General features: G+C 37.3%; 1 protein-coding gene across 1 annotated transcript in view; it reads right to left on the reverse strand.

Moving 5' to 3' along the window:
• Nucleotides 1-25,654, reverse strand: part of tpp2.L (tripeptidyl peptidase 2 L homeolog) — a gene marked incomplete at its 5' end in the record, with an annotated part of 45,402 nt that extends 19,748 nt beyond the window's left edge. Inside the window, 18 exon segments of the mRNA NM_001091911.1 lie at nt 107-223; nt 1,103-1,257; nt 2,058-2,164; nt 3,888-3,964; nt 4,787-4,950; nt 5,289-5,457; nt 6,994-7,109; nt 7,998-8,146; nt 9,757-9,856; nt 10,023-10,150; nt 10,410-10,486; nt 11,884-12,038; nt 13,259-13,422; nt 13,954-14,078; nt 14,759-14,863; nt 15,065-15,160; nt 15,997-16,125; nt 25,491-25,654. Coding sequence (NP_001085380.1) covers nt 107-223; nt 1,103-1,257; nt 2,058-2,164; nt 3,888-3,964; nt 4,787-4,950; nt 5,289-5,457; nt 6,994-7,109; nt 7,998-8,146; nt 9,757-9,856; nt 10,023-10,150; nt 10,410-10,486; nt 11,884-12,038; nt 13,259-13,422; nt 13,954-14,078; nt 14,759-14,863; nt 15,065-15,160; nt 15,997-16,125; nt 25,491-25,652 — 2,295 coding nt within the window.
• Between the last annotated feature and the right edge of the window lie 1,078 nt (nt 25,655-26,732).

Consider the following 26,732-nt stretch of genomic DNA (forward strand, 5'->3'; position numbering starts at 1 on the left):
CAAGCTGTCTGGCATACAACCCTAGTTGTGGTTTCACTGGGCAATCCTATTGGGATGAGTTGCTTAGTACAAGTAACTTTCAGACTAGAGCAATCCATAGACTTACAATGTTTAGTTGAGGCATTCCACAGGAAAGTCCATGAAATGAGATGGAATAATCGATGCTAACATCACTAAGGCTAGCCCACCAGCGTGCGATGCAAAATTCGATGGTTTTGCCGCTCTGGAAAAAATTATGAATATTATTTATCAACAAAAAAAAGAAGTAGCATTATAAATTAACTTCGATAGTCAGTCATGCACATTTGTAAAAAAAAAAAAAAACAAAAAAAAAAAAACCCATACCCCCTTTTTTGAAATTAGCTTATTTAAGTTGGTTTATGAAGAAAAATGTGCATATGAACTATCTGAACACAGACAGAAGACCCCAATGTTACGGGGGGGGGGGGGGTGTTTGGCCGGGACAGTGGGGACTGCTGCACGAAAATCCCTCATCTGCAGGCAAAAGCGTATGCTTGAGAGTGCACTAGGAGGCATGACCAGCAACTGCTTGTTACACCACTGATCTGAACATCTAAAGAAGAAAAATATATTCTACAGCATGACCACTAGGAAAAGCAGAATAAATTCAAGTTCCAGACAAGGAAATGGTTGCATTACACTGTAAGCCTAAGGGATGCTGGGAAATGGTTTGTTGGAGTATCATGGTTTCCTTCAAACTGTGGAATCAGGTATGTCTGTGTATAAGGGATATTTTCCCTTTAAACTTCAGGAGTATACTTTCATACTTTTTGGATGCAGCCATAAACCTAATATTCCACACAAAAAACATTTGGCCAAAAATCTAATCAAACCATAACCATAATTTGCATATTAGAATTTCAGAAAAAAAGCATGAATTATTTGTGGTGCAATTCCTGTCTCTGGCTCCACCAGGTGCTCACTCCTGGCAGAACTCTATATGGGGGACATAAAATTGAACCAAACTGGTAAACTATTTGCTGGTAACCAACATGATCATTTTCTACTGCCTATTATTGAACATAGGACTTCAAAATGTAAACATGTACAACAAGTCTAATACAACAATATCACAACATACCAGCACCGGAAATGATTCAGTAACAGAACCCTTTTCTGGCAAAGAAGAAAATTTGTAGAATTCGTGGCTCCTGTACGCTTTCTGTTTCACTAGTTGAACTGCATGCAAAACAAACTTGGAGGGCACATCTGAAGAACGAGAAGAGACGGTGATCTCTGTCAAAGAAAAAAGGGAAACAATGCTGAAAAACATCATTCTGCAGCCATCAATTTTCTGTTTTGCAGTAACTTGCATTTTTGCTCTCCAGTCTGCTATTCAAAGGTGTGATTCACCTTTTTTAATTTTGGAAATATCTATTAGTATTAAAAAAACAACAACAAAAAAACAACATATTATTTCTATTAAAGAGAACACTAAAGAACTTTCATAGAGCAAGGGTAGTGTGAGTGGCAAGTGCTACTGTGAATGCCCATCTCGTCCTTGCTCATTTACAAAGTATTGCTAGCCAATACAATTAATTCTATGTAAATGATGTGGGAAGAAACAGGACATCCACAATAGTGGAAGCTCATGCTGCCTGTCTCATCTGCCCCTGAAAAGTGAAACTTTTGGATCTGGCAAGCTTTAGGCAAACAGGTTGGCATTTTTTTGTAATGTCCCTACTGGCAAAATGGTTATTCTGGCAATAGGAATAGTATGAGCAGAAATTGACAAAAAGTTAACTACATATAACGTAGGGTTTAAGGGGATGATAATTTTAGCAATAGAATAGTAGTGAGACATTTCGTCTATAACATATCTAGAACCTAACTGCTTGATCATTGTGCCTTTTGTGGTCCTTCCAAACAATTGGCAAATCTATAATGTGATGACAACCCTCAAAATATGTAGCATATTAAGAAATCACTACAAAGGAAAAGTTGGACACCACAGAAAAGTTTACTGCTGTAGTAAAGTATTTTACCATAGCTGAAATAGAATGCAGACTGTATAAAGCTGAACATATTTGACTTACCTGCCCATGTGGCACCCAGAGGAACTTCAATGAAGTGCCGCTGAATCTGGCCAGGCTTAAAATGTACATCTTTACACTCCACATCATATGCTGCGGCATCTCTCAGCCTAAATATGTAACTCAAATTAGTAACTTAAATTGGTCAACAAGAATACTTCTGAGATTCTCGTTTCATACTTCTTATCAGAATTTAGGTAGTGGTACAGCATATTTATCTTGGTAGCTTAGCGCAATATTGTGTTTTATTGCCATTATGTTATATAATATATGTACCTAAAAGTAGGAACCCTATGAAATTTCAAAATGGAATGATTAAGCAGGGATCAAGTTTCTGATGAAAAATTTATAAATTGTATAAATTGCTACTTGTTAGATTTACTTCAAAGAAAATAAAACCCCTCTATACCTCTTTAGTTAGAGGCCTCCCACATGAACATGCATCTCAGTATGGCCCACTGTACCTCATGATAAAAAGTAAAGTAGTGAGGTTGGCAGTTGCTCATGGATGGTGCCGACCAGGAGCATACGCAGTTGAAACCAATCTGGCCCTGGCTTCAACTGCACATACTCCTGGCCACCAAAGACAGAAAGTCAAGCAGTCAGAGATGGCAGCCACTAATCTCACTGCACTACTCTACTTTTAACATGAAGTGCCTAATTTCCATAAAGGAAGGTTGCCCTATTGGGGTGCATGGGTGGCAGAGATCGTAAAAGAGACATAGGACACTTTGGTGGTCAAAAGTGGTATAAAGGGGTTCCATTTGTATTAATATAATGGTCCTCTAATGTTATAATTTTATAATATTTGTTAATTATATTTGCTTCTTAAGCAACCACTTACTCATCACTGATGCAATCTGGAGTAGGATTCAGCTTCAAGTGTAAATGCTCATGGTAAATCTTTTGCTCATTAATTTGCACTAGGGATGCACCGAATCCAGGATTCGGTTCAGGATTCAGCCTTTTTCAGCAGGATTCGGATTCGGCCAAATCCTTGTGTGTGTGGCCGAACCAAATCCGAATTTGCATTTGTAAATTAGGTGTGGGAAGGGAAATCACGTGACTTTTTCTCAAAACAAGAAAGTAAAACATTCTTTTCCACTTTTTCCTTTCCGGCCTCTAATTTGCATATGCAAATTAGGATTTGGATCGGTATTCGGACGAATCTTTCACAAAAGATTCGATCGAATCCGAAATAGTGAATTTGGTGTATTTCTAATTTGCATTGCTTTAATTGTAGGGATGCACCGAATCCACTACTTGGGATTCGGCCGAATCTCCGAATCCTTGGTGAAAGATTCGGCCAAATACCGAACCGAATCATAATTTGCATAAAAAAAAAATTCTTCTTTTGTGATAAAAAAGTCACATGATTTCCATACCCGCCCCTAATTTACATATGTAAATTTAGATTCGGTACGGCCAGGCACAAGGATTTGCCCGAATCCGAATCCTGCTGAAAAAGGCCGAATCCTGCCCAAATCCTGAACCGAATCATGGATTCGGTGCATTCCCACTTAATTGTACTGGGTGCCAATACCATAAATTTCAAAAGAAACTGAGCGTGCACTGTAGCCTTTCTGCCATGACCCCTTCTGACTTTATGTCAGACTACTTTACACAAGTGTAGTTGAGTTAAGGTTTGGATGCACCCTCCTTCTTCAAGATGCCACTAAACCTATGACTTCATAAGCACTTACTCTGAATGCAATTTAGTGATTTTTGGAAAAATTTTGGCAAGTATGGTATTTGAAGGCCTTTGATGAAGATTACAACTTAAATCTAAATCAACTAACAATTTAAATTAAGAAGAGCACAAAAAGCACTCACAGTGTGGGAATGATGACTGTAATAGGTACTCTAAACAAGGGTCCAGAATTTGGTGCAGATACATCATAGCCACATATCTGGAAAAAAAGGAGAGAAAAAAAAACTTAAGGAAAATATTTTTACTCTTTAAAGGGGTTGTTCACCTTTGAGTTAACTTTTATTATAATGTAGTGAGTGATTCTATATTAATTTGCAACTGATTTTCATTTTATATTATTTGTGGTTTTTGAGTTATTAAGCTTTTTATTCAACAGCTCTCCAACTTGCAATATCAAGTCCGGTTGCTAGGCTTCAAGTTACCCTAGCAACCATGCATCCATTTAAATAAGAGACTAGAATAGGAGAGGACCTGAATAGAAATATGTGCATTAACAATAAATGTGTAGCCTTACAGGACATCTGTCTTTAGAAGGGGTCAGTGACCCCATGTGAAAGCTGGGTAGAGTCAGAAGAAGGCGGCAAATAATTAAAAAACTATAAACAATAAATACTGACCGATTGAAAATTTGCTTAGAATTAGCCATTCTATTACATACTAAAATTCAATTAAAGGCGAACTACCCCTTTAAGCAAAGTAAAAAAAATCTGTTTTAGATTCATCAAAGATCCTCACTTTTCTAAATTAACAGATTGACATAAGGTATAACATGATGTCTATGGACAATGCTGGAAACAGCAGCCTGTGCAGCAGGAGAGTAAATCGTAACATTAAAGCATTATCTAGGCGAGCTCTTTGCCGATGAATGGTTTCACAAACAATGTTTTGAGACTGAAACGATCTTTCAGAAATTAAATTTAGATGAAAATTTAGATGAAAGTAACAAATGAAAAATGTGATGAAACAGATAATAGATGAAAATAACAGGAAATAAGAAAGAGAGGATATCAGGCATGCCTACCTCAGTATAATGCGCTCCTTCTCTTAGGCCACGTGGATCTACACGCACATTAATGTGTCTACACTGATTCATCAATTCTAAATGGCTAGGATACTGAACCCAGGATGCATTGGATGTCAATGCTAAATGAAGTTGTAGTGATATTCGTTCAGAATTTTCTGTTAAAAGAAAGATTACTTTTGATTTAGATAAGGACAAATATTAAATGCTGCAAAACACATTCCCATTTAATCAAAGAGATGGAGTAGCTCTTGGTTGGTGACAATGGGATTTAATGCACTAAAATAGGCAGACTACGTTTGATTCCAAAATAAGCAAAACATCGACATTTTTAGAGGGAAAATACATCAATATTTTGCCTAGATGGCAAGAGGTGAAGAGAAACAGCTGCTTAAGACAGGATAGCACTGGGTTTTTTACATTTTAATATAAACTATATATTCCTGCAGGATCAATATTAGCTTTTAACAGTCTTTTCATTGCCCGTTTTAAGTCCCACCTGTTTTTTCTGGAAACACTGGCTCAATGCCCACACCATGATCAGAAGGTGCGGTAACCTGGACAGGATCCCTGAGGTAGATTCCTCGATTGTTCCCAACTGTAATTGTAAAGCCAATCTTGCTGAACAATGATGATGAATTCTGCATGAGGTAGTCATATGCTTTGTCAACCTAGTTATAAAAAAAAAAAAAAATACCATTAACATATACAATGCAAACTTAAAATCAAGTGGGCTATCTATCTAGTACCATTATAAGCACTTGACAATAAAGTCATGCAAGTTCCTGTTTTCCGATGTCTCTGCATTGATCTAGCAATGGTAACACAATCATGCTAAATCTAAGAACTTGTAATGAAGCAACATGAGATGAGTAACAACTATGCTCGCTCAAGACAGCAGCTGCAAACAAGTTAAGGGAAGGATAGAAAATGTAATCTATATAATAAAAGGTAAAAGGTTATGTAGAAAATAAATCTTGCCGTTTGAGTGGCTGGGTCGGTGCCTTTGTACAGGCAAACAATAGTTACAATGAGTTTCTATGAAATGAGAAGTAATTAAATGCATCCAAAGGATGAATTTTGGTTCATCGTGATTTAGAAAACATTCATTTATAGGCCTTTAAAAGTTAAATACTGACAGACACATTCATGCTGCCTGTAGGTTTCATTGCGAATAACAAAAAGAAACAAAAGGAAATCAACAAACATCTTCAGACGTCTACCAGGGAGTCACAATTTCCTGCTCATAAATGTATTGCCCTCAAATAGCTTTTCAGCAAAGTAAGTCGACATGTGAAAAACGTTCCTACGAGAGAATGTTACATTGGCCCGTCTGCTTTACGCTCAAGGGGGAATTTTAAATAAATTTGGTCAAGTTTGGCAATGTTGGTCTGATTTTCTGAACAATTTGGGGGGATGTCAATGTATGAGATTACGGTAAGTATTGTTACATGACAAGTAGAAATTCTGCATATACCTTGATTCAAGAATGTATGTACAAAGTGGCACTATGTTTTGCTTGCCCACTTATTTTGTGTTTTTTATGTATAGTTATTTTCTTTTTTAAACCAATAAAAAAGTTTATAAAAAATCAGTTTTGTCTAGAACCAGGTTTGCTCACAGGGTATTTGAATGTCTGCAATTTAAAATGATATGGACGGCAACATTTGTAAATAAAATTGCAGTGCCATCTGAAGGACCTGATATGCATTTCATCACCAGCTATTGTATGTGCTTTCACTCTCTTCAATACAGTACTTCAAAAACTGGAACTCGGGAACCCTTGTAGAGGACCAGTAACATTAAAACGTGCATCTGTTCACTGAGCACCTACAAGTAAACGATTTCTTGGCAAGAAATGTCCTATTTTCTATGAGTTTTCAGTCTGTACTCCTGTAAAGAGCCATGAATAGACTCCTGCTTCTTCGTCATTTGTTATCAACATGAGCCTTATTGCCCTATTAGCTTGACTTGCTTCCCCGATGGCTACAAAGAGGCTTATTCATATAAACTAAAGCAATGGTTTTAGAAGCAAAAACTATTTTAACCATTTTTGGTGTTACTGTGCATTAACTATTAAACAGAGTCCTTATAGGAGAGTCCAATTTTTAAAAGTATTTTCTATTAATTTCACATGCAAAAAGATCACAAAAGCATGCGGGGGTAAAAAAATGGATATGTAAAAATTACACAAATATATTGAATACCTGAATAATCCCATGTCCTTGGGCAAACACTTCAATATTTTCAGCCTTCATAGCAGTGTTTTCTAGTGCTCTCCTCACTGAATTTACAGTGTATGGGATGCCATTATCTTTAAGACCTGAATCAAATGAATATAAAAAATATATGATGAGAAGAACACCTAAAAACCTGGCAATGTCACGCCAATTTATGGCCAAATGTCACTGATATTTAAATGATAAAGCTACTATTTTTCCTATTGATTTTTGTATTTTTTTTTGTTTCGTAAAAAGTTTTGTCTCCAACAACTGTATTTTCTGGTTAAAGTACAGAAAAAAAATTCTATATAGGCTGAATAATTTAATTTTTTCTTCTAATTTTCAAAATGTTCCCACTGTATTAAAGGCACTAAGTACCACAAATAACATTCTATTAAAGGTTACAATGTTATAGACAATACAAGCCCCATGGCCTAATGATTTTTATTTTTGCAATGAGTGTTCTGAGATTTCTACTAGTACATGTATAGCGGACTATTTAGACCCTTGATTAATATTCATAACATATGTAAGAAAGGCTATGTACTGAATTGTAGCCTATATAAAACTCCTGAAAGCACCAACACCAGAAACTCTTTACCCCGAAACCACTCCAGAGCACAGTGCTAAAAAACTAGTACCTTCAGGTGTTTTAAAAGAGAAACAAACCCTTTACCAAAAAAACCCTACCCCCACCCCACGTAGACCCTCCTCCCACCCAGCCTAGCTGCCCCTTGCCCCCCAGGGAAATGCCCCTAACTTTTTACTTACCCCCTCAGCACCGATTCAGGTTTTTTTGGTAAAGGGTCTGTTTATCCTTTAACTCTATTGTACTTAATCTGTACTTTTCCCCTCAGCTCAGATTCAGTTTTTTTTGGTAAAGGGTTTGTTTCTCCTTTAACTCTATTGGAGATGGCTGGACACTTTCTGGTGTTATGGCTCAGCACTTAACATATTGCAGAGTAATTCTACACAAATACACACTTTACCTGATAATACTAGAGCAATGCCTCCACAAGCATTAGGAGAAGACATTGATGTTCCATTCATAAGCTGTGTTCCCCTTAGAGTCCAATTTGGCACTGAAGCGATAGCTCCTCCTGGGGCACTAATGCTGACTCCTAGGGCTCCATCGGTACTAAAAATATAATGAGAACATTAAGCTGCAATGCATAATAATTTGAAGAAAATAGAAACAGAGTATTAATGAAGTGCAACAGCAGTTTCTAAACAAACTACAGTTATAAAAGACTATTTTAAAACTTTGTATCTTATTTGTAAGATATGCTTCCTGGAACTGCTGCAATCAGTTCATTTAGACTAAATGACAAGGAAATTTAAATCCACTGGGATGCCAATATATTCGGCTCCCCCCCTGCCAGTGAATTCAATCAGTGAAATGTACCCAATGCATTGCTCCTATTCCAGAAGAAAAAGATTTACCAGCCCGGGAACTTTCTATCACACCACTGCAACACCATCTTACCTGTCTTTCCCCGTGATTCACAGAGTGGCCACAGACACAAAGATCCAATCGTACAAATCAACGGACGATCGGACTTCCCCATCTCCCGACCTGCCACTAACCATTCAGATCAAATAAAGTACAAAAGAACAGATCAGCCGACGTTCTGCCCCTGACAGCAATCGCACGAAAGTTATGTCCGACCAAAGCTAGTGACAGTCTCCCACTGAAAATCGTAGGATTGACAATACACGCAGAGATATTACCCGTAGCCGACAGAAATCTTTTAACCTGTCAGATTGACCAAACGACCAATCTCCGCCGGACGAAAAATGTGGGAACTCTCCACATGCGGTCCGAAAATCGTACGAATCGAGGATATTTACGTCTATGGCCAGCTTTACACTTGTACTTATGCAGTAAAGTAAAATAATGTTGCATTGCTGCAATAGAAAAACTGTGGGGAAGAAGCTTAGCAACTGTATTCACTGGGGTGCCGAACGTATCGACACACCCAAATGCATTTGGGTTTTTGTGTCCTTTAAAGGCATACTAAACATATTACTATTTTCCCGTTTGTATTGGTTAAATGAAACTATTAAGAGGAGACTATGTTGCTGTTGGATCCTCTCTGCCTGCTACAATGTTTTTATAACTCTGCTCGCAGATTCTTCAAAGATCACAATATATCACTCTGGAGAACCACTGCAGACAAAATGTGATCCTTTATTAAAAAAGATGCACTGTATGTTTCGGATCCAGAGATCCTTCCTCGGGTGGCTTTATTCACTATTAAGAGGAGACTGCATTGCTGTTGGAGCCTCTCTGACTGCTACAATGTTTTTATAACTCATTGTATTTGTCCCATTTCCCCTTAGTATCACCAAAATACCTTCTGTCTATATTTACATGTTATATACTAGAAAATAATATAGCTTGGGGAGTGGTATAGCCATCAGTAGACTAGCTATGAACGAACATTGTTGGGGGTGTATGGAAGACATAAAAGTAACCTGCTGAGTGAGCTTAAAAATACTCTCCGAAGCGGTCACATGGTCTGTATTTCCCTACACAAGATAATTTTATAGACTAAATATCCATTTTAATTTAAAGATCTTAAAAAAAATACATCTACTAGGAAGCTAAGTGGTAAAGGCAAACCTGTTTCTAAAAAGACATTAGGTTGCTCAAAGGATCAGTAAGTCTTGCATGTTATCTCACACAGAAAAAAGTGACTGAAATGAAAAAGAAAAAATGGGGCAACATTTATCTTTATAACATACCTAGGACCTCTGGAGGACCAAGTGTACTGATTAGCAGGCAATTTCTCTCGAAGGGAGTACTCTGCCACCATCATATCTGGTGAAACATATGCACCTACCCCTAAAAAGAAAGATATATCACAATATAATTAAAAAAATGTGATTGCAGTCTAGAACAAAAAAAAGTCATACATCAGTAAAATATACTATGTCAGAACTAAAGGCTAAAGTATTGCCCTTGAGAAAAAGGTAATAATACACAGGTAGCTGGTGAACGGACCACATACCTATCACACTTGAAGTAGTTCCGCCTGGGCAGCCTACGGTAGTAAGGCACGGACCGTTGTTTCCAGCACTTGAAACATATATGATATTGTGCTTCCACACAGCTTCATTTATTGCTTCACATATTCTCCTAAATAGGGAAACAAGTTGGACTGATGTAAAGAAAGTACTACAGGGTGAGTCTATAGTTGTGTGCGAGGTTCTAACAAGAAAATATTACAAAAATCCTCTTCACAGAAACAATAATAAATATTCTGTCTCTTTCTTTCTGAAGTAATTTCACATAAAACCAAGTGTGCCAAATAATGAGGATTTAATCCTACTGAATCAGCACAAAATCTCACTGCTTTCAAACCTGGCAAATGTACCAATTGCATCTGATATCTTACCCAGAGTTAGGCCAGTGTGTTGCTTCACCATAGCTATAATTGATAAGATCACACTTGTATTTTATTGCTTCAATCATCTGTTTAAATAAGGAAAAAAACACATATTAAGCTTTGACGTAAAAGGTTTCCAAGGGTTTAGTCTAGTGACATGACTCACAAACCAGCAAACATATTTGGGAAAGTAATAATCCTGAGCAAAATGCTAACACAGGCAATAAAGAAAATTATAAAACAATAGTGTGAAAACAAAGGCTGCAGCAGGAAAAATGCAAAAACCATAGCATGCTGGATTTGCTTTTCTGGATATTACAAGATAATGCTACAATTATAATATACAATAAAATACTTAAAACATACTTTATATAAGTATTAACACTAAATCAAAATTGTTCCGTAGTGATGTGGCAACAAAAATATATTGCTGAATAATGGTCACATTAATGGTTCAATGTTGATAAAAGCAAGGTTATGCACTTTGGCAAAAATAATATAAATGCAAGTTACACACTAAATGGCAGAGTGTTGGGAGTTTCCTGAAATGAGAAGGATCTTGGGGTTTTTGAAGATAACACGTTGTCTAATTCTGGGCAGTGTCATTCTGTGGCTACTAAAGCAAATAAAGTTCTGTCTTGCATAAAAAAGGGCATTAACTCAAGTGATAAAAACATAATTATGCCTCTTTATAGGTCCCTGGTAAGGCCTCATCTGGAGTATGCAGTGCAGTTTTGGACTCCAGTCCTTGAGAGGGATATAAATGAGCTGGAGAGAGTGCAGAGACGTGCAACTAAACTGGTTAGAGGGATGGAAGACTTAAATTATGAGGGTAGACTGTCAAGGTTGGGGTTGTTTTCTCTGGAAAAAAGGCGCTTGTGAGGGGACATGATTACACTTTACAAGTAAAGGACATTATAGACAAATAGCAGGGGACCTTTCTACTCATAAAGAGGATCACTGTACCAGAGGCCACCTCTTTAGACTAGAAGAAAAGAACTTTCATTTGAAGCAACGTAGGGGGTTCTTCACAGTCAGGACAGTGAGGTTGTGGAATGCACTGCCGGGTGATGTTGTGATGGCTGATTCAGTTAATGCCTTTAAGAATGGCTTGGATGATTTTTTGGACAGACATAATATCAAAGGCTATTGTGATACTAAGCGCTATAGTTAGTATAGGTATGGGTATATAGAATTTATGTGAAAGTAGGGAGGGGTGTGTGTATGGATGCTGGGTTTTCATTTGGAGGGGTTGAACTTGATGGACTTTGTCTTTTTTCAACCCGATTTAACTATGTAACTATGTATGTAACCCTTTCCATACTCAACAGTCAATGACATAAGCTATTTGTACAGCAGAAAAGCTCTTACAGATGTGGCTGGTAGCTAATGAGTAAAAGACGTAATGCCCTGCCCTGACAATGTGAATGATAACAAAACAGATCATGGTGTATAAAAAAAATAAAATAAAAACAGGCATTACCGCTCTAATGAGTCCTGTGCCAGTCTCCATTGTACTTAGCCTAGTGTCACCAATTTTTATGGCCAGAATTTGCGCTCCAGGAGCTACTCCGTTTCTCTCGGGTTCATCAGGGAAATATCCTGCAGCAATGCTGGCAACATGTGTACCGTGAGCACCTGTCAGAGGGAAATTCTGTCAATATCTACTACATTCTTTTAAAGCACTGGGCGGGGGGGGAACATATCATACCAGGAGAGTTTAATAAAAATAACAATACACTTATTAGAAGATATGTTTCCTTCCTTCTTGCCTGAAGGAGCGTTCAGATAGTTATTTCTTGAAAAAGAGAACTTTATATAAATGCTGTTTTTTATGTCCTATTTTTAAGAATAGTACAAAAACATACAAAAATGTTTACATATATTTACAAAAACACATTCTGATACATCTATAATCACACCTGGGAGAAGGGCTTGCCTATCCAACAGTCTACCTGTCTCAGATTTGGACTTTAAAATTCTAGGCAGTTAATTTTATTTCAATCATAATAAGGGATGCACTGAATCTACTATTCAGCATTCAGACGAATCCCCGAATCCTTTGTGAAAGATTCGACCGGAAACCAAACCAAATCCTAACTTGCATATGCCTGGCCAAACAAAAGCCTAACTTGCATATGCAAATTAGGGGCGGGAAAGGAAAAAGTGGGAAAAAAGAATTCTACTTCCTTGTTTTGTGACAAACAGTCAAGTGATGTTGTTCCCGCCCCCTAATTTACATATGCAAACTAGGATTTGGTATATATATATATATATATATATATATATATATATATATATATATATATATATATATATATATATATATATATATATATATATATATATATATATATAAATTCGCAAAAAAAAACGTACAAAAAACCGCACACTCAGGTCTTCTCAGAGGTGAAAAAAAAAAAAAAAAATAAAGTTGTTTTTTTTCACCTCTGAGAAGACCTGAGTGTGCGGTTTTTTGTACAATATGCGGTCTACATAATTTTTTGAACACCGCACCCAGGCAGCTGTTTTTGTTTTATATGAGTGCTCCAGCTTTGCGAATTTATTTATATAGGTAATAAAGTTGTTTTTTTTCACCTCTGAGAAGACCTGAGTGTGCGGTTTTTTGTACAATATGCGGGCTATATATATATATATATATATATATATATATATATATATATATATATATATAAATAAGGATAAAAATTGGGATCTAGGGATCTAGTGGGGGCATCTTCAGAGGAAATGAACTTCACTGCTATAGGAATGTGGTTGCCTTGGATTGCAACACAGCCCAAAACATAATGTGTAGCAACTTACAATGCCCATTAAATGGTGAAATCTTTAATCTTTACCTCCGCTAGTCACAACTGAAAGTAGGTTGCCTTCGTCATAAATATTCACAGAATAATTCAGCATTTCTGATGCACCAAAGGATCCAAATTCTTGCGTTTCTCTGTAGTTCCCCAAAACACTACAAACTTCTAAATTTCCGCATTCACTTGTGTCCATACAGGCCCTGTAAACAGGGCAAATTGTGGTTCTCAATACCAATCAAAATGGATATAACAACACATATTTAGGAATATAAAAAATACAATAATATAATATTTAATAACAGTTGCTATTTAAGGTCTGACACAAATGCATGGCATCTACTCACGCAAACCTAAACAGTTTTTTAGAGATTCTGTTCTGCACTGCCATTAGATTGAGATAAGTCATTCTGGACAATAAACATACAGTATTCTACAGCTACTCTGGCCATTACCCTGACAAATTATCTGGCTCCAACAGACATTAGTATGATAGTATGATTGAGTTGACAAGGAGCCCAGTAGTCACGATTCCTAGATTTATTTCACCTTAAATTTGTAACCTCTCATTGTTTTAAGCACAGTCATACTCACAAATTATTTGGTTATCAAATTGATAAAAAGAAAAATACATAGATGGAAAACAGTGTAAAAAAAGTATAAAGAAAGAAATATCTGCTACTGACTAATATTAGTTTATTTCTCCAAGTCTCATTGAGGGTAAAATGACTTACCTCCAGGTTTCACCATCATGCCATACCAAACAGTCATACACAGGACCTGGGTCACAGTATTTTTTCTCAAAAGAGTTTAACATTTCCACTTGGCTCTGTAGATCTTCTTTTATTAGCTTTCCCGCCTTTAAAATATATATTATCCATGTTAAATATAATTTACAACAGTCACACAAGACACAAAAATCAGGCAACACATCAACAATATTCAGATCTTCTCCACAATATGATAATAAATAATTTAGGCTCACTATTCACATAAAGATCAACACAGACTTTGCAAATACTTCTGATATGCAAAAGCCTATGGCAAGTCAACAGCTAACGTTTGCTCATGTATGGCCACCCTAGGCACTGAACTTAGATACGCACTTTACCCAGATATTCAGATGCTACCCTACACTCTGGTCCTAGTACCTATGTGTTCTATTCATTGCACACTCCACTATCTTATCAAGAATTTCCCATCTTGTGTCTTTTAAAATGGACCACTAACAACCAAGAAGAGGTCTGCCACAAAATGCTAGCTGCTAATTGTTTACTTTAGGTTTTTAGACTACACCTACCTATTGCCCAATTTTTTCATGTAAAGCATAGTGCATATTTTTAATATAAGACAATTTAATGGCATTTAGTTGAAGTGTGCCTCCTTTCCATTAGAAAAAATACAACTTTGGCATACATATTAGAAACAATAAATTATGGCAAGATGACGAATCATAAAAGTGGTTCAAAAGTTTGAAACATAAGAGTCAAGGTTTTTTGCCTTAAAACACTTATTTGAAGTGGTTAGTTTTGTTACAACCTGGACTTGAGAATTAGAACTTGCTTCAAACTCTTCTTGTTTCTTGCAGGCTTCAGCTAGTACAGCCCGATGGACAGGATCCCAAAGTTTCTCTTTTCGTTCTTTCTAGAAAAATAAAAGACACATGCAAAATTTAAAAAATGCAATGTGGTGTTTTAGTTAATGCTTCAATTCACATTTGACACTACAGAGTATTGGTTTATAGAAGATATTAGCTTGCAAATACCGCAGAATTTAAAACGTAATTATTTTTATATAGTTTTGATAAGCCAGCCTACACCAGGAACTCAAGATTGCCAACATTACCTGCAACCGCTCCTTCAATGCCTTAGGGTAAAAGTCGAAACCATTTTTTATACCAATGTGGTATCTGCCAGAAGGGTTTATCCAGCTTGTGGGAATCTACAAAAATATAAAATAAAAACACGAATATGAAACCACCAAGACAATTTAAAAAATGAACACGGACTAAATTAGGACCTATTTGGACATTTTATTTTCTTCTCTTGAATTAGTTTATTGTATTTTATTATTGTCTAAATCTATAGGTCATTGTCAGATTGTAGCAAACTCAACAATAGTATTCTGTGTTATGCCAAGTAAACCAGTAATTGTGTGTAGCACTAGAGCCCAGAAGATGTTTTGTCTAAAAATTAAGGGTTGTGAAGTCTGGAGAAGTCTGAGAATTCTAACAGAGCCTTTGAGAATTGATCTATAAATGATGAATCAAACATATTCGCATTGGCTATTTTGCATTAGCTATCTGTTATGTAGGAGAAGTAGGATTGCTTTAAAGAAATCTCATCCAGAGACACCAATGAAATTTGACCTCAGAAGGAAAATTAACTTTAAAGTAAAAATGTGTCAGATGACTATGATTATTGGCAGGCGTACCTTTGCTTACACAGAAACGAAAGAGAAACAGAACACATACAGGATATGCATCATTTCTTAAATGTCTATCTGTTTAGTATGATTTCCCTGTAAAGCTGCATTGTTGTTATAGACACTCAGTGGGATGTGGATGTGTTCATGTATAAATAATCTTTCTAGGTTAAACTATGCAAGAAAACCCCCCCCCAGAATTTACATATACTGTAAAACGTGATAAAAATGCACTCATTATTAACATATTTTCAAGTGCTTCAACACTGATTAACCAAGTATTTGTGAATAGTATTCATTTTGTAGGCAATTTATTATTGAAATTAAAAAAAAAAATACAGAATTGTATATACCTTTAACGTTCTTCCAGAAAGTCCTCCAATTGCGCCATCTTTTGGTTCAACAACAGTGTTGGTATTCACATCACCACTTCCCGTTGTGTCAATAATATCTATAATCTTTGGCTTTCCATCTGTTGTTTGCTGAGGAGAAAATAAAGTTAATGTAAAAGCCTATTTCTAACAAAAGAATTTTTCTTATACAGTGTATGGCTAACCATATTACAAAAGCTTGAGTACCCCAAATGGTACTAGCTAGTACAGTAAATGTCCAGAAAACCCCTGCAGACAGAGAAACCCTAAATGCTTCTAAAAATACCACGAATCAATCCAAAATAAAACCAAAAACATATAATTATAACAAAATGAATCTTATATTGAAGGCTGCATTTAGAGGGGAAGTATACCCCTTTTTCAATAAGGTTTGTGCTGAAAATATATTTTGCTATTTTTAAAAATTATTTTATATCTATATTCTTTTAAAAATGTACTGAACAGGGCAAAATCTCAAACTGAAAATAAAGTCACATTCTACTTCCAGTTGTCCTAGCACAAACAAACAGATCACCAGTACACTGAGAAGCCTCTTTATAAGGAGCTGTTCCTTATCTGAAATTATAACAAACACTTCAGCTGGGGGAAGGGGTGGGTTTGTTGACTGCTTTTCAAAAGAAATAACAAAACCATACATACTTCGTGATTAAAATTGCAGGCAAACCTGATCTCAAATGCAAGCCCTATTTATTAAGTCAATGTTAAATAGGGATTCACTACTCCTTTAAATAAGCAAGGGCTCTTAACCAATGAACCTGCACCCAAAAACAGATCAGCAGCAGTTTTTAGCATTGTATAAGTATTAAGGTAAATGTATAATGAATTCAGTCTTGCCTACCCCCTACGCAAGCTTGGTGTAACCTTACCTATTCGCAATGTGAATAAGCTGGCTGGCTACAACATTTTTACATTTTTATTTGTTTAGTTTGCCACTCTTTCATGTCCCAGTAGTTGTATAGTAACCACTTCTTTAAACAGTTACACTTTAACAAATACGTTGCTGCCATTACTCATCAACAGAAGGAAAAAACATGTCTGCATCTAATATATCAAATGGTAACATTTGCTCTGAAAGAGATTTTAAAGGAGATGTTCCAATTTTAGATTGGTAGTGGACAAGACTCTCCAGGAAAGACAACACCAGTGTACTTCCCTAAAGCACAGCTGGGCAGCCAATAAGATCAACACGCCTGTGAAGGAATGTGATCCAGGAATGCCAGCGGCGTTCAAACAGGAGATTCATACCGCTGCAATGTCTGCATAAGCGTGTCACCCAGAAGCTGGGTAAGCATGGTCTTTGATCACTTATAACAAAAAATAATATCGATTTCCGCATAATAAAAGTATCTGTAAAAAAAATGTATTTTGCAAATTTCTACCACTTTTAAAAATAAAAATATCAGTGTGCATGTTCAGTGGAGGCTGCTGTGGCTGAAAAATGTCATCAACAAATGTCGCAATAGTTGAGTCACTAACCAGGCTGACGCATAAATATGAGAGAGAAGTAAAACTTACATTTAGTAAACAAGTAAAAATCAACTGAAAAAAGTCATTATTTGTGGCATACTGTTTAAAAAAAAAAAGTTATGCGAAGGCAAACTATCCCTTTAAGCCAGGGGTTCCCAAACTTTTTAACCCGTGAGCCGCATTCAAATGTAAAAAGAGTTGGGGAGCAACACAATCATGAAAAGGTTCCTTGGGGTGCCAAATAAGGCCTATTATTGGCTATTTGGTAGCCCCTATGCGGACTGGCAGCCTACAACAGGCTCTACTTGGCACTATACTTAGTTTTTATGCAATTAAAATTAGCTTTCAAGCTTGGAATTCAAAAATAAGCACATGCTTTGAGGACCCTGAAAGAAACATCCAAGGGGTTGGAGAGCAACATGTTGCTCACAATCTACTGGTTGGGGATCACTGCTTTAAGACAATGACCCATGCATAGACTAGGTTATCCAGTTTGACCAATTCCAGTCAATATGGATGAACACTGGTCCATGAGTGGGTCCCTTAATTTAATCTTTAGGATGATCAAAGCCTAATAAAATGTAATCAATGTAAATCAGCAACATTTAGAAACACAAAACAAACAAACATAAAAACAGGATGGCCTAATTCCCCTCTATGTATTGTGTCGCTGACCCATGTTAGAAGGTTGAGGACAGTCAGATCATTGTCATGATGTTCATAAAGGGCCAAATTGCAGAAACTGGAGAAATGACCCATGGTTATAAATACCAACCAATATAAGCCAGCTTTAAATTTCAATCCATTATGCTAAAGTTAGTGGATGAACCAGGCGTTCGCACTGATTTTCGAACCAGTCGATTTGGCTGTACTATAGCCTCACTTTCAAATTACATATATATATATATAGAAAGCTTTGTGCTAGTTCATGTGACAGCAAAACAGTTCTTAGTGCTTTAAAATACAATAATATCTGAGTGCAGTGATCATCCATCAAGCATTAAAGACACATTGGCAATATGCCTGCGAAGTGAAAGGGTTGCAGTAGGTACAAGACACAAACGACGTATAAGAGCAATAAACAATGGCGCATAAAGAAACCTTGAATTTGCTATCCTGACAAATTTTGGCAGAAAGTATTATCCTATGCAATAACTTAAAGATTAAGTAAACCTTTAAAATAAGTGAATGGAAAACTGATGAGAGTGCTATTCTAAGCACTTTTGTCATTTACATTCATTATTTATTTTCTTTCTATTCCAAGATATTAAGGAATAAATGTACTTTTAATATGAAAGAATTTATTTTACAACAGTGCCACCCGTTGTCCAGTCTGACCACCAAGTAGTCAAGGAGGAAGTTGTCAGGAGAGAGAAAGAGCCTGCTCTCATGTTCTTCTGCTTAGGAAAGATTTGAGATAGGTTTCTAATTTTTTTTCCTAACAAGAATCAGAGCCGCCTTTTTCTTTCTCCTGACAACTTCCTTGCCTACTTGGTAGTCAGACTGGTCAGAAACTAACCAGCAGGTGGCGCTGTAACAAAATTAATTCATATCAACAGCACATGTATGCCTTAATATCTTGGAATAAAAAGAAAATAACTAATGAATGTAAATTACAAAAGTGATTAGAATAGCACCCTCATCAATTTTACAGGTTTACTTATCCTTAAAGCTCACCACTTACACTCAGATTCCTTGTACGCATGACTTTTGGATCCACAAAAAGCTAACCAAAGCGGAATCCTAATTTGCGTAATAAATCGATTTCAGCATAATTTAAATTCTGTAATAAGTGTTGAGGTTTGATCAACTCCTAAACCGAATCTTGAATTTGGTGTTTCACTAGAACATGTGATATGATGGCCAGTTCAGAACTGCACAAATCACACTCAGCCTCAAACATCTGTGTCAGGCCAACCGAAGCCAATATATAGCCATATGTGGGATGTGTTTGGAAAACATAAATAAATCCCAAAGTTAAATTCAGCCAGATCCTACTTTATTAAGAATCGGTCATAAGGACTTTATCACATGAATGTTTTCTTTGGCAAAGAAAAACAGTGGTAAAAATGTATATCCACCCAGTAATAGCAGAGGCAGGTGGATCCCCATCATGCCTGTTAGCACAAACACATCACAGCAGAAAATGGGATCGGCAATGCATCGTGTAACATTGGAATAAAAGACAATCTGCTTTTCCTGGTGTTAGCCAAATTGTAGTGCTTGCCATATTTTTAAAGTGCCAACATATTCCACAGTGCTGTAAATTAATAATTGGTCGTATTTGAAAAGCATGCAATATATAAATTTTTCCTTTTGAAACAAATTGCTGAAAAATGTATGTAAATGCATTAAGTTGGAACATATATATTTGTTTGATGAATAGTCATTTTGCTACAGAAATCAGACACCGAGAATCCACCATGCTTTAAAGGAGAACTAACCCCTAAAAAGGAATGGGGCTAAAAATGCCTTGTTTTATATAATGAACTTATTGCACCAGCCTAAAGTTTCAGCTTGTCAATAGCAGCAATGATCCAGGATTTCAAACTTGTCACAGGGGGTCACCATCTTGGAAAGTGTCTGTGACACTCACATGCTCAGTGGGCTTTGAGCAGCTGTTGAGAAGCTAAGCTTAGTGGTCATCACAAATTATCAAGCAGAAAATTGGCCTGTAATTTAACATGATGCTACAAGGCTGATTTTTAAATTTTGATGCTAGTTGCACTGGTTTCTGTGCTGCCATGTAGTAATTATACATATTAATTAGCCTTATACTGTGACATTTCTATTCCATGTGTACTGTATATTGTGAGTTGGTCCCTAAGCTCAGTAAGTGACAGCAGCAAAGAGCATGTGCAGTGAATCAGCAGAAAAGAAGACGGGGAGCTACTGGGGTATCTTTGGAGGCACAGATCTTTACTGCTAAAGGACTGTGTTTGCCTTGGGCTGGTACAGAAGCACAAAATACAATGTACAAAATTTCTAGCCTACTTCTTTAGTTTAACTTTCCTTGTCCATTAATCTCCTTGATGATCCTGAGAAAGCAAAAATGAAACTGCATGCATCCTTGCATTTAAACAGATACAAGCCAGGTCATATTACAGCAGAAAGTTAAGCAAAGCTGCCTACAACACATATCTCCTTCCACTCACTTCTTGTCATATTTTTTATGCAGTGTTTATTTTAATGAATATGCTTGTTTACAGGCATAGGAAAGACTGTAAACTTCTGGGTACCCCATTTTATTAGAACAAAGGATTACTCCCATAAAGAGTATTTTTTCAGTATACAGTATAGGATTCTTACTTATCCTAGCTTTATATGTAATGACTAGAATAGTTAACATTATTATTAAAATGTAGTTTAAGAGCACCTACATATTGCAGAATGCTGAATAGTTAACAATAGAATAAGTGTTAACCTATTCTTTTCTACCACGGTACAATCAACACAAATAAAACCTGTGTGTTCTGAAAAAGCCAGACTGTTCAGTCTGTGCAAAATGCTTCAGTTATGTCAACAGTTATGGCTAGGGACGTTTTTCACACCCAGGAATCGTCTCTTACAATGAGATCAAAACAACTACTTCTTTATTCCTACTATACACAAACAAAACATGGCATCACTCAGGCCAAAAAGACACCTATGACAGCTACAAATCACCAATAATAAGTATCTAGTATAGGTAAATCTAAAAACAACTGGATTTGCTGAGTAATCAATGAAGACGTTTCACTACTCATCCGAGCATCTTCTTCGGTTCAACTGACTGGTGTGGGAAGTTCTCGGCATATAAACTCTTCCACTAATCCAATCACAATGGCACATTGTAACTCTTCAAAGAGGTGACATCTGAAGAAATTCACAGAGGTGTAGATTCTGTGTAGTGACTGTTATAGGATTATCCAATGTGTCATGCAACTCCTAGAGACAGGTGTTACTTGTGAGAGTTGCATGAATGGATGTGTGAAGTGTTCTGAAACCGCCGGGGTACAGATGTTAGAACAGCATTGTATGTAGCAGACCGCTCGTTTGAACGAGGCGATTCATGTCAAGGTGGAGGTGTCTGCTACATACACCTCTTTGAAGAGTCTGTGTATGTGTGTGTGTATATATATATATATATATATATATATATATATATATGCCCAAATTTGAAAGCACTCACAGCAGATTTCATCAGTGTATAAAAAGGTTTATTCACCGCTCACATCTACGCGTTTCAACCCTCAATGGGTCGTCATCAGGATAGTGTATCCAAGTGAGTAACACACATTTAAAAATTCTCACACCAATCAGTGTAGTGTTTCAATAGTGACATCATCATCCAATTACCCTTAACAATCACCTACACAGCCACTATGTAGATATATCTCAATTTAACCCTCTATTTCAGACACATTCTTAAAAAGGAAGAACTAGTGTGTATCTAGATCAAATATGGTATAACAACCTTGCATTATAAATTTGGATCAATACCACCCATTTAATATTAAAAATAATCAAAAATCGCCATCCATATATAGCAAAACCCTCCAATTTTAATCAATCACCCCCATCGGTATCATCCTATCCAGAATGTGTCATCCGTTAGCATATCCCACACCACTATTAAAAGTGAATATGTGCAAATAAAAATTTATCATCTCAATTATAAAGTGCTAAGTGCATACTTAAATATAAGTGCCTTAGTCTAATGTGACATATGCCATATAAACAGACATATACATTAAAAGTTAAAACATTAAAATTCTTCAATCAAATAGTGTTCTGTGATATAAAAGTTAAATCCATCAAGTGCAAATCAGCAATAAATAGCAATATCATAAAAATCAAAAGAGTTGAAAAATTTGAAAACATCTAAGAGATTTCTAAAAAGTCCAGAGAGTTGCAAGCCAGCGCTATCAGACTACCAGTTTCTCAGCGTAAAGTCTATTCCGAATGATGAGGAGGGCATCCTATAATTCATTATAAAAAACAGGATAATGAATACATCTCATTCAACCCCTTGGGGGAGATAGTATCCAGGGTCCGTATCCATCTGGCTTCCTTTTGTAGCAAGATCTTCCCCCTATCTCCACCCCTTCTCAATGGGGGAACACAATCAATCAGCATCGCCCGCAATAATGGCAATGAATGGCCACTATTCACAAAATGTCTGGCAAGGGGGATTTCAGTTTTCCCAGTAGCCAAAGCTGACCGAATTGCCGATCTGTGATTGTTCATCCGCAATCTAAAGGATGTAACACATTTACCTATATAATATAGGCCACATGGACAAACGATACAGTAGATCACATGATCAGAGGTGCAAGTTAGTCGGTGTCGTATCTGTAACCTCTTCCCACTATGGGGATGGGGGAATGTGTCTCCAATTAGTAGACAACCACATGTCTTACAATTTCCACAGCGAAAACAGCCAGGTTTTCCTCTTGTTAACCACATGCCGCTGTTCTCATTCTTCAAATCTGTCACCATCAGTACATCCTTTAGAGATCGGCCCCGTCGATAGGCACATATAGGTGGAGAACTTTTAGTAAAAGGTAAACTTGAATCCATTTGTATTACTGGCCAGTGTTTCTTGATCACTGAATTTATCTGTTTACTCACTGGTGTGTAGTCCGTCACAAACACCATTTTCTCACCTTCATTCAATACTCCACCTTTAACATCTCTTTCATTATTACTACTGTTGGATGCCCTTTCCAGCTCACCATTTAAGAAGTCCCAAGAGTATCCCCGTTCAAGAAATCGGTCTCTCATCTCCAAAGCCTGTATTTTTGCTGTAGCCCCATCCGAATTAACCCTGAATACTCTCAGGAATTGGGTATATGGAATCGACTTCAGAACAGCAGGGGGATGAAAACTGTGAGCATGTAACACAGTATTACGATCAGTCTTTTTGCGAAACAATGTGGTGCCAATCCCACTTGCTGTTCTGAACAATCTTACATCCAAAAAATCTATTGTGTCCCTATGGTATTCTGCAGTAAACTTCACAGGAGTGGGTAATTCATTTAAATAGGTCACAAAACTCTGGGCCCCAATGTGGTCCCCTCGCCAAATAATCAAAATGTCATCGATAAATCTCCGATACAATAACAAATGTTGTCCAAATTCAGGAAAAATGTACCGACATTCAAAAGCATCCATAAAGAGATTGGCATATGAGGGGGCCACATTAGAGCCCATCGCTGTACCAGTCTTTTGTAGATAAAAGGTCTCCTCGAATCGGAAGTAATTGCAGGTCAAAACCATTTCCAATAAAGTGCAGAGGAATTCAACTGGTGGATTTCCTTTATGTCCAATTGTTAATGCTCTCCTACATGCCGACACACCCTCTTCCGTTGGAATAATGGTGTACAAACTGCACACATCAATAGTAATGAATAAGGCATCCTCCGGTAGGGTGCCCATCCGTCCCAATATATCCAACAGAGCGGGTGTGTCAGCAATGTAGGAACGCATCCCAGCACACAGGGGTTGTAAGAAACTATCCAGGAAACACGCTACATTAGAAAATAGTGAGCCCCGTGCTGAGATGATCGGACGACCAGGTGGACAAGTGGAGTTCTTATGTACCTTCGGTAGGGTGTATATAATTGGACATCTTGGAAATTTATTCTTCATATATTGGTGACAACTCTCACTTATCCACCCAGCCGATATATATATATGTTAATGCAGAAACTGACAGCACTCCAAGGACGACTTCACAACGTAGTCAAATATGCAAAACGTGTGGAGGTTTATCAGTGGTTTTTCAATCTCTGCAGTAACTTTTGTATTTCTACGGTCTGGCACCCAGGCTTTTTACTCTTATGGTTGTGCGTTCCATTTGCTATGTGTGTGTGTGTATATATATATATATATATATATATATATATATATATATATATATATATATATATATACACACATACATATTCAATTTTTTTTTTTGTTTTTTATAAAATTTATTAAATATGTGCAGCTGGTCCATTCCTGTAATCACCTAATCAGGTTTGCAGGACTTTGCTCTCTATCATTATATTATTAATTGATATAGTTTGCAATAATCTACAAAGTTATAGATCACCTTACATACAAGTCCCAGCCCCAGTAACACTTACGATTACTAAGACATTTACCTACAGCTGTCAATTTTACCAAGAACCAGTTTAACTTCCTTCCTGTATGTTTTTGAAATGGGAGAAAACCACAGTGTCAATACCCTCGTAACAATCATGGCATCGGCTAGGCGACTGAAGCCAAAGAAGCACGGAGTACAGAAACAGGTTTTACACACATGAAGTCTAACAAGATGGACCTCTTTATTGAAATCCGATTGATCAAGCCCCAATTACATACATTAGCCCTCTGAGCGTAACTATAGCCGTATGAACATTTGCTGCAACTATTGTAGTGAGTAGCTGACAGCTTTCACCTGTGGTGACTGATCTGAGCATGAGTCAGCAATGTGCAGTGCACTACTGACAAACAGCATGGCTGCAAACTGAAGAATCAGAACATTAAACTGACATCTCAAAATACTACATGAAAAAAAAAACCGTGTGTGTGAAATAGATCAGCTTGGTGGATTGGATCCCCTTCAGGCTCTTTGTCCTCACACCCTGCCAAGTGTAAAAGGAACCAATGGCAGGAAGTCCTGACACTGCTAAGTCATCCTTGGAGGCAGCTAAACATACAGCGGAACTGATCAAATCTGACTTTGAGGATGAAGCAGTTTCCTTCCTTATAGATATTTTCCCTTTAAAACATATCAGAAGCATATGTTTGTGCATCTGATTTCTAGAGAAACTGGAATAAGTGCAGGACACACGTAGGACAGTAGTAAAGATGCCCTTGCTGCCAGTCCCACTACAGTCCCTGTTATAGGATCAGTGTAGTTCCGACTGGAAGACTGCGGGCTTCATATATCACGCAATAACAATTTGACAATGTAACCAGTGAATGAATGCACTTTCATTTTTGTTCCGCGTTACCTGCATGCCGGGAGCCCCGGGATCCACCCCAGTGTCAAGTATCGCGATCAGCACCCCGCGCCCGTCATACTGCGGATACCGGGTCAGGAAGGCCGCGGCACCGGTCTCTTTCTTGGGCAACAACCCATGGAAAGGAAAAGGTTCTTCCGCGCCGGCTGCCATCATGATCGTGAAGAGAAAGAGACGGAGGCCGAAACGGAAAGAAAACTAAATCCCGCCCATCTGCTCGTAGCGCAACAAATCAGAGAGCCAGACTGCGCAGCTTTGCGTGATGTGTTCGTAGCCGCGATCAGTCCTGCGGATGTTATTGTGTGTGGTGGTGGCAGGAAGTTCTTTCATCTGCAAACAGTGTGAAAACATGTTGTATTCATAAGCCTGAGAAATATTATACTCAGATTTAGAAGAGTTGTTCTTAAAAAGTATTGTTGCATGCAGGCCCGGACTGGCAATCTGTGGTTGTGGTTGTGGCAGAGGCTGCTATAAGGTGCCATAGAAAGTCACTATTTAGTGGCTGATGTGGGCTGTTTCGGCCTCTGTGTACCTGAAATGCTAGGAGAGGTCTATTTTAATTCTCAGTCCAGACCTGGTTGCAGGCTGATTTATTAAATATTTCTGCAAAAAACATAATAATCCCTCCCTGAATTCCCACACTGTGCAGGGGAGCCAGCAGCTCACTGCACTGCAGGACAGGAACCAATCAGCAGCTAGCAGGACCTGATAGGGAACTGAAGCCTGTCTTTGCTTGTGTGACTGCAGGACTGTGATTGGCTGTTCCCCTCCTACTGTGCTTCTGGCAGGGATCATTAGGACACGCCCACCCCTCATTTGAAACTCTGCAGAGAGAAGAAAAAGTTTGTACCAGTGTCACGATAAAGCTCCTGCGCCACAGCTTCTGTCCCAAATAAGAGACAAAAGTTAGTATCCCTAGCAAGGGAGGTCGAAAAGATTCCACGAGAAACGCTACTGATAGAGAAGCCTAAGAATAAGGAAATTAACAGAATTCCCCTAGTGAGTACCTATGGGAGACACAGCAACAAAGTAGAAAAAATAGTGAAAAAATTCTGGCCAATCTTACAGAATGATAAAACTATAAACAAAACGGTTACTAATATGCCACTATTTTGTTATAAACGAGGCCATACAGTGAGAGACATACTATGCCCAGCAGAACCGAGACAGAACAGAATGCAAAAAATATTCAAGGGCAAACCAATAGTAGGAACATACCCTTGTTTAAATTGT

The sequence above is a fragment of the Xenopus laevis genome, chromosome 2L (genome assembly GCF_017654675.1).
Source record: "Xenopus laevis strain J_2021 chromosome 2L, Xenopus_laevis_v10.1, whole genome shotgun sequence".
Taxonomy (NCBI): Eukaryota; Metazoa; Chordata; class Amphibia; order Anura; family Pipidae; genus Xenopus; species Xenopus laevis.